At 40.9% G+C, this 14,216-nt stretch overlaps 1 protein-coding gene across 2 annotated transcripts in view; it reads left to right on the top strand.

Annotated features, from left to right (window-relative positions):
• PAK2 (p21 (RAC1) activated kinase 2) overlaps window positions 1–14,216 on the top strand; it is a 233,987-nt gene that overhangs the window by 193,438 nt on the left and 26,333 nt on the right. For both annotated transcript variants that reach the window (XM_029615636.1, XM_029615638.1), the window contains one exon: window positions 7,970–8,069. In XM_029615636.1, the coding sequence (XP_029471496.1) occupies window positions 7,970–8,069 (100 nt within the window). The remainder of the gene's footprint in view (window positions 1–7,969; window positions 8,070–14,216) is intronic.

The raw sequence follows: 14,216 nt of genomic DNA, 5'->3' as shown, positions 1-14,216 counted from the left end.
GCAGACAACACTTGCATTTGTACCCGAGATTTATGCTCATTTAATCTGATTTTCATGTTACGAGTTGTTCTTCCGATATATGTTTTAGGGCAACTACAGATTAAAGCATATACCACATAGCTGGAATTACAATTGGTCACAGTTCTTCTTTTGATCTTATAACCTGACACTGGATCTTGCCATTCTTGTCCCTCTATACATGTGTCACAATGGCTACAATGTTTACATTTAAAGTGACCAGTGCTATCAAGGCTCAAAGGTTTAATCGACTGAGCATGTACCAAATGGTCTTTAATATTGTTGCCCCTGGACGTCACGATCAGAGGTGGTTCTTGAAATATATCGTGGATCCCCAAAATATGCCAGTGAGTTCTAATCGATTTAGCGATCGCCTGAAATGCTGTTGTTTGTTTTAAAACACACACTAAATTCGGTTCCTCTTTCTTTGGTCTATATTCCAACAAAGATTGTCTATCGGAATATTTGGCTCTCTTATATGCTCTTTTCACAATCTTTAGAGGATAACCACGAGCCAAAAACCTTTCCTTCAAAAGATTCGCTTGTTTCAAATTCAGCCAAGGTAGAACAAATTCTGCGTATCCGAAAGAATTGACTGATAGGTAGTCCACATTTAAATGAGTGAGCGTGATGACTGTGAAACCTAAGCAAGTTATTGCGATCTGATGCTTTTCGGTATACAGTAGTTTTTAATGATGTTTTCTCTCGTGTTATTGAAACATCCAAAAATGTCGTGTGATTTTTAGACCATTGGGCGGTAAACTGCAAATTAGAATTCTGTGTGTTAATCCAATCACAAAATAACTTCAAACGTTCTTCCGACCCCTTCCAGATAAAAAAAATATCGTCGATGTACCGACTCCACATGACAATGTCTGGCCACCATTCAGAAGTGTAAATGAAATCGTTCTCGAACTTTGCCATGTATAAATTGGCAGTAGTGGGAGCCAATGGAGAACCCATCGGTATCCCATGGATTTGTAAATACAAAGTTGATTCAAACAAAAAATAATTCTTTTTGAGAATCAATTCTGCCAATTGCATGATAAATGAAGTGGATATTCTCTGAGTTGTACGATGGTTAGTCACAATTTTATATATCACTTCCAACGCCTCATCCTGAGGGATATTGGTATATAATGCTGTCACGTCCATGGTAGTGAGCCAATATGTCACCGATGGTTCCAAAATCATTTGGTCAATCTGTTGTAAAAAATGAATGGTATCTTTAGTATATGACAACATATCCTTTACATATGGTTGTAAAATGCGATCAAGAAAAATCGCTGGCGCCTCAAGTACAGCTCCATTTAAGGATACTATCTATCTCAATGGCGGATTCAGCATATCCTTATGAATTTTTGGAAGCGAATATATTACAGGAATCCTAGGATTAGAAACCTTGAGAAAATTTCGCTCTTTATCCGTTAGACCCATAGTTGATTCAACTAAAGATGTTATTTGCTGGCTTAAACCTGTTGTAGGATCATTTTGTAATGTACAATAATATTTCAAATCATTCAAATGTTGATACATTGCTGTATTGTAATTCTTTTTATCTTGTAGTACAATAGCACCGCCCTTATCGGCGGGCTTTATGATTACATCATCAACTTGAGATAAAGTTTTCAAGGCAGTTCTTAATACTTGAGATAAATTGTATCTCCACTTAGGATGATTCTCTTCGTATAAACTAAGGTCACGAATGATTAACTGATGAAAGGTTTTAATAATGGGGTCCACCGGTCCCGGTGGATTCCATTTAGATGGATTTGATACCAAAGACATGTCATGTGTAGAAGATATAGAATTTTTAGAGAAGAACAATTTTAAGTTTAATTTTCGGATAAATCGTTGTATAGATATTCTTGCATCAAATGGTATATGTACCGCAGTAGGTACAAATGATAACCCAAGATCTAAAACTTCAATTTGATGCGAAGTTAACATAACAGAGGACGAATTGACTACGGCGGATTCTTCTTTTGTTGTTGTGTTCTGGTGTTCCGAGCTGGATGCGATGTTTCTTCTCGATCGTGTGCTTGTGTTTTGCCCTTGTGGTGTATGGAGCCTGATTTTGCATTGCGTTTGGGAAAAGGGGTTTCAGCCTGTGTTTTTTGAGTACCATCTGAACTCTCTAGATCGTCTGACCCACTCGATGATTCATCAGAAGAAAAGTTAAAACGAACTTTTCGTTGTGGTCGTGCCTTACTCCCCCACCAGTTATATACTCTGTCCATGCGATAATCTGTATGGTCACGGTTAAGCTTACTAATTTTTGTCTCCTTAATATTTTGCTTGAATTGTTCAAGCATCTGAGTATGTTCTTGTAGTTTTTCTTCAAATTGTGATACTTCCAAATCTTTTTTCACTAATTCCATTTGCTCTTCAATGGATTTAGCTAACTCTCCACATTTTGTTCACCTGTTTTACAATCAAGAGCATCAAATCAAGCGAACACTTATTAAGAATCGCCATCCAAGTAAGCATGAATTCTCTGTCACCGGTAAAAAGTGTTGGCTCTTTTTGTATACGCAATCCTCTGGGGATGATTTGCTGTTTTATATATTCAATTAATGTTGTTCCATGGAGTTCTATTCTGATGTGTTTCTTACCTAAATGGATCAATTCATCCCAAGAGGAGGTAATAATGGATTCTGAATCTGAGAGAAGCGATGGTAAAGCTTTAATGTCGGCCACCTGTGCTTCAGAGAAGCTGAAAATATTTTTCCACGCTTCCATTTTTCACAATCAAATGTGCTGTATTCAATGTGAGAAACCAAAAACAAAAAAGCACAATGTTTCCTGAGGGATATAAATTATCAATATCAAAAGAACGATGTCACCTCAATATGAATTTCCAAATTTGTATTGTATTTTATAGTGATGAGAAAAAATTCTCTAAATCAATTCAAATAAACTCAATATAATATGATGTCCACCATACTAGTGGGCAAAAGAAAGTTGTTGGGAAAGAAGAGGAAGGTTTCATACAACTTTATAACATCGCATCCAGCAATGTGTAATGTTTTTAATCATGAACCGACCTCCTCCAGCCTGTGAACATTTTTCTATTTTTTTGCGTGATCAACTTCAAAAAGTGTTTTTCTTCTGATTAAATTATGAATGTTTTACCCCCTAAAGGGTTGTTATTCAACAAGTCCCAGCACAACTTTGAATGAACGCCGAAAAAGAGTGTCACCAATAAACTTTTAACTGATAGTTCTTTTTTTGTGTATCCTGCACTGTCATTCACCACAAATCAGGTTTTCACTTCTTCAATGAACAGCGGATGAAAGTTCATATAATTTTATCAAACCCCATTCAACGCATTCTGGTCTGGGACTTTTCATAAATGTTTTATCAACAATTTGCCCGTTTTTTTTCAATAATGCTCAATACTCCATAAACGCCGGTATTAACAATTCTCCATAGTTTAACAAGTGTTTGCGGTGACCGCAAACACTTGTTAAATCTAAGGGAAGCTTACTGGATTTTTACGTTGAGGACACAATCCCCATCAGGATTAAATGAAGAATTGGAATGGAATACTCTGTTGTAAGATTTATCAAAAAATTCTTTTTTATCATTTTTGTATTTTTTATAAATAATGTTCATTTATTTTCAACTCCAATCCTTTGAGACAAAGTATTTAGGCAGCAATCTCTTTAGCTTGGTAATAATCATAGCCCTACCAGCCGGTGTTTCACAGTGAAGCTTCCTCAGGGGCATATGACGACAATTCAAATAAGAGTGTTTGCCGCTTCAAAATGGACACAGCATCTCAATTGTCTTCTTCTCAGGAAAATACAAAAATGATAAAAAAAAAAAAAAAAAAGCATTTTTTGACAAATAAAATTTCAACATTTTTGACAGTGAAGGTGAATGATTAGAAGACCGGTTGGTTTCCTTATAAGGATACACAACGTCAGGCTTGCTGACACCTTCACTTAGGCTATTGATAATATTTGTATTTATGGTTTCCCTGATTATTTACGGTAATTGAAATCTCCCATTATTACTGCACTACCAATTTGATTAGCTTCCCTAATTTCTCTTAGCATTTCACTGTTTGTCTCATCATTTTGGCCAGGTGGATGGTAGTATACTCCTATCACTATACTCTTCCCCAACACACAAGCAGGCTGATACAGTACAGTGCACTCCGACAGAGCGCACTGTTAACCTGTTATTGGACACGCATTTTCCCTTACCCCTTATTCAGTAAGGGGAGGAAAATGCACGTCCAATCCGCAGCACCTAATAGGGCCCTCAACATGCAAATGCATGTTGAGGGCCCTATTAGGTATGCGCGAGGGATACAGAAAGTAAAATGTGCAGCCAAGCCGACAGATCTTCCGGCACCGGGAAAGTGCACAGAAAAGCAGTAAAAACTGCTTTTCTGTGCACCCTCCGACTTAATAGCGATATTAAGTCGGAGGTCCTGAAGAGTAAAAAAAGTAAAAAAAAAAAAAAATTGAATTCGGCCCGCAGCTGACGGGCCAAAAACCGGACGCTCAATTTTGCCGGCATCCGGTTTCTGAGCCCGTGGCTGTCAGCGGGCTCGAGAACCAAAGCCGGCAAAATTTTATTTTATTTTATTTTATTTATTTATTTATTTATTTATTTATTTATAATCTTTTCTATACCGTCGTTTGGAAGATACCGTCACAACGGTTTACATCAAGGCACATAAAATTAATGATACTGTGACTCGCACAATTACAAGAGTGCCATAAGGTTCGGTAACATAGTTAGTGATCAATAATGTTTAAATGTAACTAATCATGTCCATGTCTCTATCTCGGCTATTATTATAGATTTACTTTAAAATCGTGAGTTGTTCTTTAAAGACTACACACTTGGTGAATACAGTGTGGGTTGATGTTATATTGAATGTGCTTTGCCTGTCCCTGGTTTCTATTCTCCCTTCTCTTTCTGAAAAGCTTGTTTAAAGAGCCAGGTTTTTAAACCTTTTCTAAAGGTTTTGCTGTCTCTTTGTAGTCTTAAGTCTAGGGGCATGGAGTTCCATAGTATGGGTCCTGCCAGTGATAGTGCTCTCTCTCGCACCTGTGTAAGTCTTGCAGTTTTTACTGATGGAATGGTTAGTAGTGCTTTGTTTGCTGATCTTAGGTTTCTGTTAGGGATGTGTACACGTAGGGCTGTATTTAACCAGTCTGCATGTTCGTTATGTATTAACTTATGTATGGTGCACAGCGTTTTGTATTGTATTCTTTGTTCGATGGGAAGCCAGTGTAGTTCAGCCAGTGTTTCGGTAATGTGATCCCTTTTACTTTTGCCAGTTAAGACTCTTGCGGCCGCGTTTTGTAGAATTTGCGTTGGCTGTCAAACCCGCTGACAGCCGCCGCTCCTGTCAAAAAGGAGGCGCTAGGGACGCGCTAGTGTCCCTAGCGCCTCCTTTTACCCGGATCTACCGCCGGACCTAATTTAAATACTGAATCGCGCGCACCGGCAAGTGGTCGGTGCGCGAGCCGGGAGAGCGGGCGTTTGCCCGCTCTCCCGCAGACTTTACTATATCGGCCCAAAGGGATTCGATTGTGCATTTAGTCTCATGCAGGATCTTTATCCTGTTGGACTCTGACATCCCAGACATAAAGCGCCACCCTGCCACCCAGTTGCTCCTCTCTATCATTGCTATATAATTTGTACCGTGATATTTCACTATCCCATTGGTTTTCCTCCTTCCGCCATGACTGTGAGATGCCAGTGAAGTCTGTCATCATTCACTGCTATACAGTCTCCCATCTTACTTCTCAGACTTCTGGCATTAGCCTACAAACATTTCAAAGTGGGTTTTTTTTTTGTTTGTATTAATATTCTGCTTTTCAGTTGTCAGGGATAATTTGGAATCTTTTAGTTCAGGTGATTCTTTACTTATAGGCACATGGACTACTTTTCTTATTATTGAAATTTCTCTGTTGGGATACCCTAACTCTAATGCTTCATTAGTATCCTTCGAAAATACCTCCCTCCGAACCAAGCACTGCTAAGTGATTGTTGGCATTGCCCTTTGTTCTAGTTTAAAAGCTGCTCTCTCTCCTTTTTAAACATTAGTGCCAGCAGCCTGGTTCCACCTTGGAAAGGTGGAGCCTATCCCTTTGGAAAAGACTCCCCCACCCCCCCTTCTCCAAAAGGTTCCCCATTTTCTTACAAAGCTGAATCCTTCTCCCTTTCACCATCATCTCATCCACGCATTGAGACTCCGGAGCTCTGCCTGCCTCTGGTGACCTGCGCGTGGAACAGGGAACATTTCAGAGAATGCTACCCTGGAGGTTCTGGATTTAATCTTTCTACCTAAGAACCTAAATTTGGCTTCCAGATCCTCCCGCCCACATTTTCCTATGTCTTTGGTGCCCACATGTACCATGACAGCCAGCTCCTCCCCAGCACTGTCTAAAATCCTATCTAGGTGACGCGTGAGGTCCACCACCTTCGCACCAAGTAGGCATGTTACCAGGCGATCCTCACGCCCACCCGCCACCCAGCTATCTACATTCCTAATAATCGAATCACCAACTATGATGGCCAACCTAACCCTTCCCTTCTGGGCAGTAGCCCTGGGAGACACATCTTCAGCTTGAAAGGACAATGCATCCTCTGGAGAGCAGGTCCTTGCTATAGGTTCATTTCCTGCCACACCAGGTTAATGTTTTCCAACCAGGAAACCTTCCTCCTCCAAGGCAGCTCCAGGGCTGCCAGCCTGGAGTAGGGACTTGGTTAATATGTCCCTGAAAGTCTCATCTATATACCTCTGTCTGCATCAGTGCATCCAAGTCTGCCACTCTAGGCTCCAGAGATCAGATTTGCTCTCTGAGAGAAAGGGTCTCTTTGCACCAGGTGCACACATACAACCTCTCACCGGGTAAAAAAAAAATCATACATGTGACACATTGGAAAAGACTGGAAGGTCCCTCCTCTTGCTGCTGGACTGCTGCCTTCATCTTAATTTTGTTTAGTTCCTAGTTAAGTTTAGGTTGCTATGGGAGTAGGGATGCATACAATTTGAGTCTTCACATTCATGCACACACACTTCAAATTTCCTTACAAATTAAATTAAACTGCCATTCCAACAGTTCACTAGTATTTTGCTGTAAGGTTTTTGACTATAGCTCTTGCCTGGCTTTAGCCATGACTTACAGCCTCTTTTGTCTTGGCTCACCAGCAGCCTCTCTCTGGCTCTGGTGCCCAGAGTCCTAGGCAAGCTGGTCTAGGCCTCAAATAATGTTGAGTGTCAGTAACTGCTATTTCTCCTCTTTAAATGTTGACTTAGTGGATCACATACACCTAGTGCCGAGTCTGAATAAAAATATTACTAAAAGCAGTACCAACAACAAAAACCTGTTCAATGATACTTAGGGAGAGAATATGATATATTTTAATATTGGATGGATGAAAAAATTAATGGTTGCTTGATCATGGCATAACTATTGTATATCTCTTTGTATAAGGGTGCACTAACAATCACCAAGGCCTATTTATTAAGGTGTGGCATGTTATGTTTTATTAGCGGATAGGTCCTATTAAAAATTAAGAAGAGCTGCAGTAAATAACATGCATTAAAGTGCATTATCTGTGCACTTCATATTAGTAAATAGGCTTCACTGTTTGCAGAATACCATAAATGATAAACCAGGCTTACTATTAAAATAGCACAATCATGAGCACGTTTAAACATTAGTCAAGGTGGGAAATAGCTATAAATATTTTTTATGGTAGTCTTTATTTTGCCAGGGCTAGCAAAAAAAGCCTTCCAGCCCCCTAGCATTTCATTCTAGCACTTGAGAATTTTTATTTTGGTACAAGAGCATCCTCTACTGGATGTTTAGAAAAGAAGCCTTCTACTAGCATTCTAATACCTTTTTTTATTTATAATTGCATAACATGTACATGAATGCACATTGAGGATTTTTAATCCATTTTTTTTCTACAGTGTTTGCAGGCCCTGGAGTTTTTACATGCCAATCAGGTTATTCACAGGGACATTAAGAGCGACAATGTGCTTCTGGGCATGGATGGATCTGTTAAGTTAAGTACGTGTAGAGTCCTTTCTTTCCTGTTTTTGTCTGTTTGTTTGAACATTTTATATACCGTCGTTCAATGTAAAGATCACAACAGCTTACAAAAGCTATGTAACAACAAAAGATGGGTTACGGAGGTAGTATTCATCAACAGGCATCAAATGAAATGTTCCATTCCATATTAACTAAAGATCTAGGATATAAGGTGAGAGGTACAGAACATATAATACAACAGATTCACATATTAGTACATTGTTTGGAGGTTCTTACATTCTTGTTAAATTTATTCATCATGCTTCAATTGATTTGTCTTGTTTTTCTTATTATACAGGGTGGCCCATGGAAAAGTAGCCTGCCCCCAATGGACTGGTATTGGAGGCGGGCTACTTTTCCATGGACCACCCTGTAGTTCTCTGCATTCTGATAATTTTAAGTTAGGTTATATGCATTTTTGAATACCCATGTTTTTAGCTCACATTTAAATCTTTCTATCTGGTATCGGGAATGACGGCTAATACCTGGAGATTAATATCCTAATTCAATAAACATACACACAGTTAATGCGACTCCAACATTGCTCTATGCTTCAACGGCAAGAGGAAATGTGAAAAAAAAAGGATTTGCATCCACAAAAAAGCAGGGGAGTAGCTTGCTTGCTTGATATGGCGGTTACTACCCCAAACCAAATAAGCCTGATACTTCACTTTCAGTGATAACCAGCATAGCTCTCTGCTTCAACGGCAGGGGGAATGATGAAAAGATCTCTGCTTCAACGACAAGGGGAATGATGAAAAGATGATTTATATTCGGACAACAACCAACAAGGACTGAGTTGCACAGGCTGGATAAACATGCATGGGAGTAGCTTGCTATGACTGCGGTTACTACCCCTAAACAATTAGCTAGATACTTCACTTAGATGCAGCTCCAGCACTGCTAACTATATCGATGGCGGGGGTGGAAGGGAAATAGATCGATGGCAGAGGTGGAAGGGAAATAGAACAAAAAAGTCACTTCAGATAAGTATGGGGGGGGGGGGTGAAAGCTTGCTGGGCAGACTGGATGGACCGTTTGGTCGTCTTCTGCCGTTATTTCTATATTTCTGTGGTATCAAATGTAGCATCTCAGATAGAGAATTCCAAAGTTTTGGACCCGCAATGGAAAACACATGATCTCTTACTTGCGACAGATGAGTGCTCTGTATTGTGGGAGCAGTTAATAGGCTTTTTTTTTTTTTTAAAGATCTTAGTGTTCGCTGAGGTGAGTACAGCAGGAACACATCATTCATACTGGAATGAATGATGTGTTCCTGCTGTACTCTTTGCACACTATAATACACTATAATGATGTGTTCCTGCTGTACTCTTTGCACACTGTAATACATGATTTATTTAAAAAAAAAACCCAGATAATTTCATGATTGTAATAGTAGTTAACCCATATCATGATTTATCAGTGTCTTGTATAATAGGCTGCTGTACCAGAGAATGTTAGTTTGATGAACACAATCCATTTTTCAGTCTCGCATCTGTCATTGCATATATGTACTGCCTATATGACTGACCCATAGAGTGCATTGTGAAGGCATTTCACTGCTTTTTTTGTTTCTTAATAAAAGATGGCATAGGAAGGAAAATGATAGGTTAAGAGGACGTTACCTTCTGTGCATTCCATGCTAACTCCCACTGCAGAAAAAAGTTTACTTTTGGCAGATGACAAACATCAAAAACTTTTGGAGTTCAGTTTGAAGTCCTTTCCTCAACAGTGTAGCTCAGGAAAAGTAAAGCAGAGTGCAGTTTGCCCAACAGAAGTGTGTAAACTATTTTCTAATTAGAACAAGATATAACTTGATTAATTTTAGTCTGAGCTCTGCCATAAGACTTATTTGATTATTAAAAACTCAGGCAGGCTGTCACCAGCTTCTCACTGGTCCCTGCTGTATGTGCTTTCTTTTATGAGAAAGGGTGGTAGCCTGTAATTCTTAGATTCAGTTTCTATAAACTGTGTTCCTTTCTACATTTTCCTTTACTTTTGACTTTGATAGTTGAGGACTTCTGAAACCTGTCATGGTAATCCTGGTGTTAGGTCTTCAGGAAATCCACTATGAATATGGAGAAATTACTACTTTTCTTTAATGAGGACAGGTCAATACACATCAGTGGGATATGCAACTCTATCAGTGGATGGAGACGGAGCAAAACTGATGTCACGGTGTATATATATATACCTCTGCAGTGACATCAGCCCGCTAGTATTCTCCTAAAAAGCCAATTGTGGACAATTAATGAATACATGATCATAACCATTCAAACAATCAGTTAACAGAAAAAACAATGAGGTCAGGCAAGGAGTGTAATATTACTAAGTTACAAACTGGATCTAACACTTACCAGTAATCCCCGGAAATGCAGCCACTCAGGAGGACAATAGCACCACTATCCGGCAACCAAGGGCAAGAAGGTGGATTAACTTGTCCTCATTAAAGAAAAGGAAATTATCAGGTAAGTACTAATTTCTCCTTTCTTAGCATTCATAAGGTTAATCCAAACCAGTGAGATATTCCAAAGCTACTCCTAAACAGGGCGGGAGACTGCCCAAGGTCCGATCAACACAACACATGTGACGGCTGCATCCAGGTGATAATGCCTGGAAGTTGTGAAAGAAAAAACACATCGCAAGTCAGCAAATCTTGACGGGAGATGACCATCTAATCTCTGTCCATGACACTGTCTGAGCCCTAGTGGAATGGCTATCATAGCCTATGATGCTGGCCCACCGTTTACTGCTACCAAGGAGAATAAACAGCCAGTCTGTCTTTCCTGAGAGGTTAAGAAACCTCCAATACCTCAAGATATACTGCTTGACACCCAAGGTCCGTAACAAGTGATATTCATCCACCTCTCCCTTCCTGCCCAGAGACGGCAACCTCAGTCTAGTGAAAATCTGAGACCACCTTTTGGCTAAAAGGATGGAACAGTTCACATCTGGATCATTCCCAGAGACACTCGCAGAGACAGTTTCTGGCAAGACAAAACCCATAGTTTGGAACTCTATGCACAGAACATTGTCCTCTAGTAAGTAATCTCATTAAGAGGCTGCACAGTGGTCAAAAGGTGGGACCTGCTGGAATTCCAGAACCTGATTAAGACTCCACAAGGGCCGTGCGACAACCAGATGGGCTGACAAGGGTTCATCATTCATGTGCCTTGGAAACAGGCCAAAGCCTTCAAAGAATTAAGGGCCAAGTCTTTACACAACCCATCATGCAAAAAGCCAATCTGAGCAGGATTTTAACTGAACAAGGATGAACCTCTCATTCCTCACACCAAGCCTAAAACATTCGCCAGACGTGAACATAGGCTAAGAAAGTGAATAACTTTCACACTCGAAGCAAGGAGGAAAACACAGCAGTGGCCTACCCATGCTTTAGCAACCTATCCGTCTCAAGGGCCACATTATGAGACAAAAATCAAGTCTGATGTTCGAGAAGAATAGGCCCCTGTCAGATCAGATCTCTGTGGACCGGTAATCGGAGAGGATATTTCACCAGAAGCCTTCATAGTTCTGCCTACCAAAGCCTCCCAGGCCAATCTGTCACCACCAGAAGTACCCAACCCCATGTGAGTCTTGAATCTCTGAATCATTCTGCCCCACATGGGCCACGGGGAAAAGGCATATAGAAGCTTGCCTTCTGGCCACTCCTGCATGAGAGGGCATCAATGCCCGAAAACGTCAGATCTCTCCTGGAACTGAACAAGCGAGGAACCTTCGCATTGTGTGATGTTGCCAGCAATCCTAGAAATTGGAGGTCCCAGTGGCTCACTATGAGCTAGAATGCTTTGTTGTACCATTCCGTTTCTCCTGGATCCAGAATCTTTTCTGCTGAGAAAGTTGGCTCTTATATTCTCTTCCTGCAATGTGTGAGGCTGAGATCTCTTGAAGATGTACTTCCTCCCATTCCATGAGTTGGGCTATTTCCTGGCTCTTGGTTCCTCCCTGTCGATCGGTGTTAGCCACTGTCATCGCATTGTCAGATATTATTCGGACCACTCAACCCTGCAAGTGGTCGATGAATCACAAGTATGACAACCAAATGGCACAGGCTTCCATTATCTGTACTGCATCACCCCTGCCCTTTCAATTCCTGACAAGGGAGTCTCTCAACCCTGAAGGCTCATATCTGTCTTGAGTAGTACACTATCCGGTGTTCGTAGGAGAACACTCCTCATTAGATGATCTGCTTGCAATCACCACTGCAGTTGGAAGCTGAAATCGTGTCGCTTAGTCCTGAGACTGTGGACTCCAATGTGTAAGCAGTGTACCCTGAAGAGGACGCAATTGCACCCTTTCACACGGAACCACCTCTCCAGTGGCTGCCATCAATCCGCGCACCTGTAGATAAGGCCGCACCACTGGGCATATTGTTTGTTAATAATCGCACCTGCGCCATCAGTCCTGAATGCAGATCCCTGACGAGATACCTGTGGTGCTTTATTTATTTATTATTTATTTTGAACTTTTATATACCAACATTCATGTGAAAATTACATATCAGATCGGTTTACAGAGAAAAACACAAAAGTTGCAAGGAGCATTACAAAGAACAGGGTATCATGGAACTGGGCGCAAGGGTTCACAAACACGGTAACTATTAACAGCTGAAAAAGTGTGAGCCACGTGAAGATTGGGATGACTCTTAAGCAATATGAAATACAGAAGCAATGGTAGAAAGAGCCTATAAAAGATCAGATAGTATGATCATGTCTAGATACTAAAACAATGCGATTCAAAGAACGATGATAAGGAGGTCAGAAAGTATGTTCAGTCTGTTCCAAACCAGATGGGGGAGACCATTCTGGGCAAGAGTGAAGAACCAATGAACTAGAGAATGAAGAACCAATGAACTAGAGGAGAGGGGAGACATACTTCCTTGTGAATGTGAAACATTATCGATTAGTGATCTGGGAATGATCTTCCTGATTTCGAGGGGGGATCGTCTTGTTGAGGAAAGGCTTGTTTGAAGAGCCATGTTTTGAGTTTCTTTTTGAAAGTATGTGGGCATAATTCTAGCCGGAGATCTGGGGGAAGAGAGTTCCATTGAGAGGGACCAGCAGTAGATAGGGCACGTTTCCTTAAGGCGGTCTTAATTGGGGGGGCGTAGAGGGAGCCTTTGTAGGCAGCTCTGACCGGTCTGGAGGATTTATGGAAACTGAGAGGTAAATTAAGATCAAGAGGTGTTAAGTTGTGCGAGGCTTTAAAAATGATCATAAGGACTTTGTAAATAATTCTAAATTTGATTGGTAGCCAATGTAAGTCCCAGAGTATTGGCATGATGTGGTCTCTTCTGTTCGTGTTGGTCAGGATCCTCGCGGCGGAGTTCTGTACCATCTGCAGAGGTCTGTGTGTTTGCTGGGAGACCTAGGAGGAGAGAGTTGCAGTAGTCGAGTTTTGAAAAAATGATGGATTGCAGCACCGTGCAGAAGTCATGGAAGTAGAGGAGGGGTTTTAGCTTTTTTAGAACCTGTAATTTGAAAAAACAGTCCTTTGTTGTGTTGACAAATTTTTTTAGGTTAAACTGATTGTCCAGAATTACGCCTAGGTCTCTGACATGCGGGGAGAAATTTAGTTGGGAAGTGATTGATATGTTGGTTAGAACATTGTTGTCATCTTGGGAGATGAAAAGAATCTCAGTCTTATTAGTGTTCAGGACAAGGTTAAGGCTGGAAAGTAGGTTGTTGATTGCTTAGAGGCAATTGTTCCAGATATTGAGGGTTTTGGATAGGGAGTCCTTGATGGGGATGAGTACCTGGACGTCGTCAGCGTAGATGTAGTGGGTTAGCTTAAGACTGGTAAGGAGCTGGCAGAGCGGAAGGAGGTAAATGTCTGTAGATGCAGTGGCCTCTGGACAAGGGGAATCTTCAGAGTATTCAGGGGAGCGAGTACCTGTCTGTAGTCTGAAATAATAACTCACAATGTCTGTATCTTGCGATCGCTTCCAGGCAATGGAGAGTCTTCAGAGGTTTTAGGAGCATGGGCCCTCGAGGAGCGAGTACCGGTTCCTTTCTGTAATCTGAAATAGAGAAAGAGAATGAGGCCCCTGAGGAGCAGGTACCCCCTGGTAAGTCTGGAGAGGCAATGCTGCAAGAGTGAAGCTGGGCC

This window comes from Rhinatrema bivittatum, chromosome 9 (assembly GCF_901001135.1).
Source record: "Rhinatrema bivittatum chromosome 9, aRhiBiv1.1, whole genome shotgun sequence".
Lineage (NCBI taxonomy): Eukaryota > Metazoa > Chordata > Amphibia > Gymnophiona > Rhinatrematidae > Rhinatrema > Rhinatrema bivittatum.
This window is presented reverse-complemented; position numbering and strand designations above follow the sequence as displayed.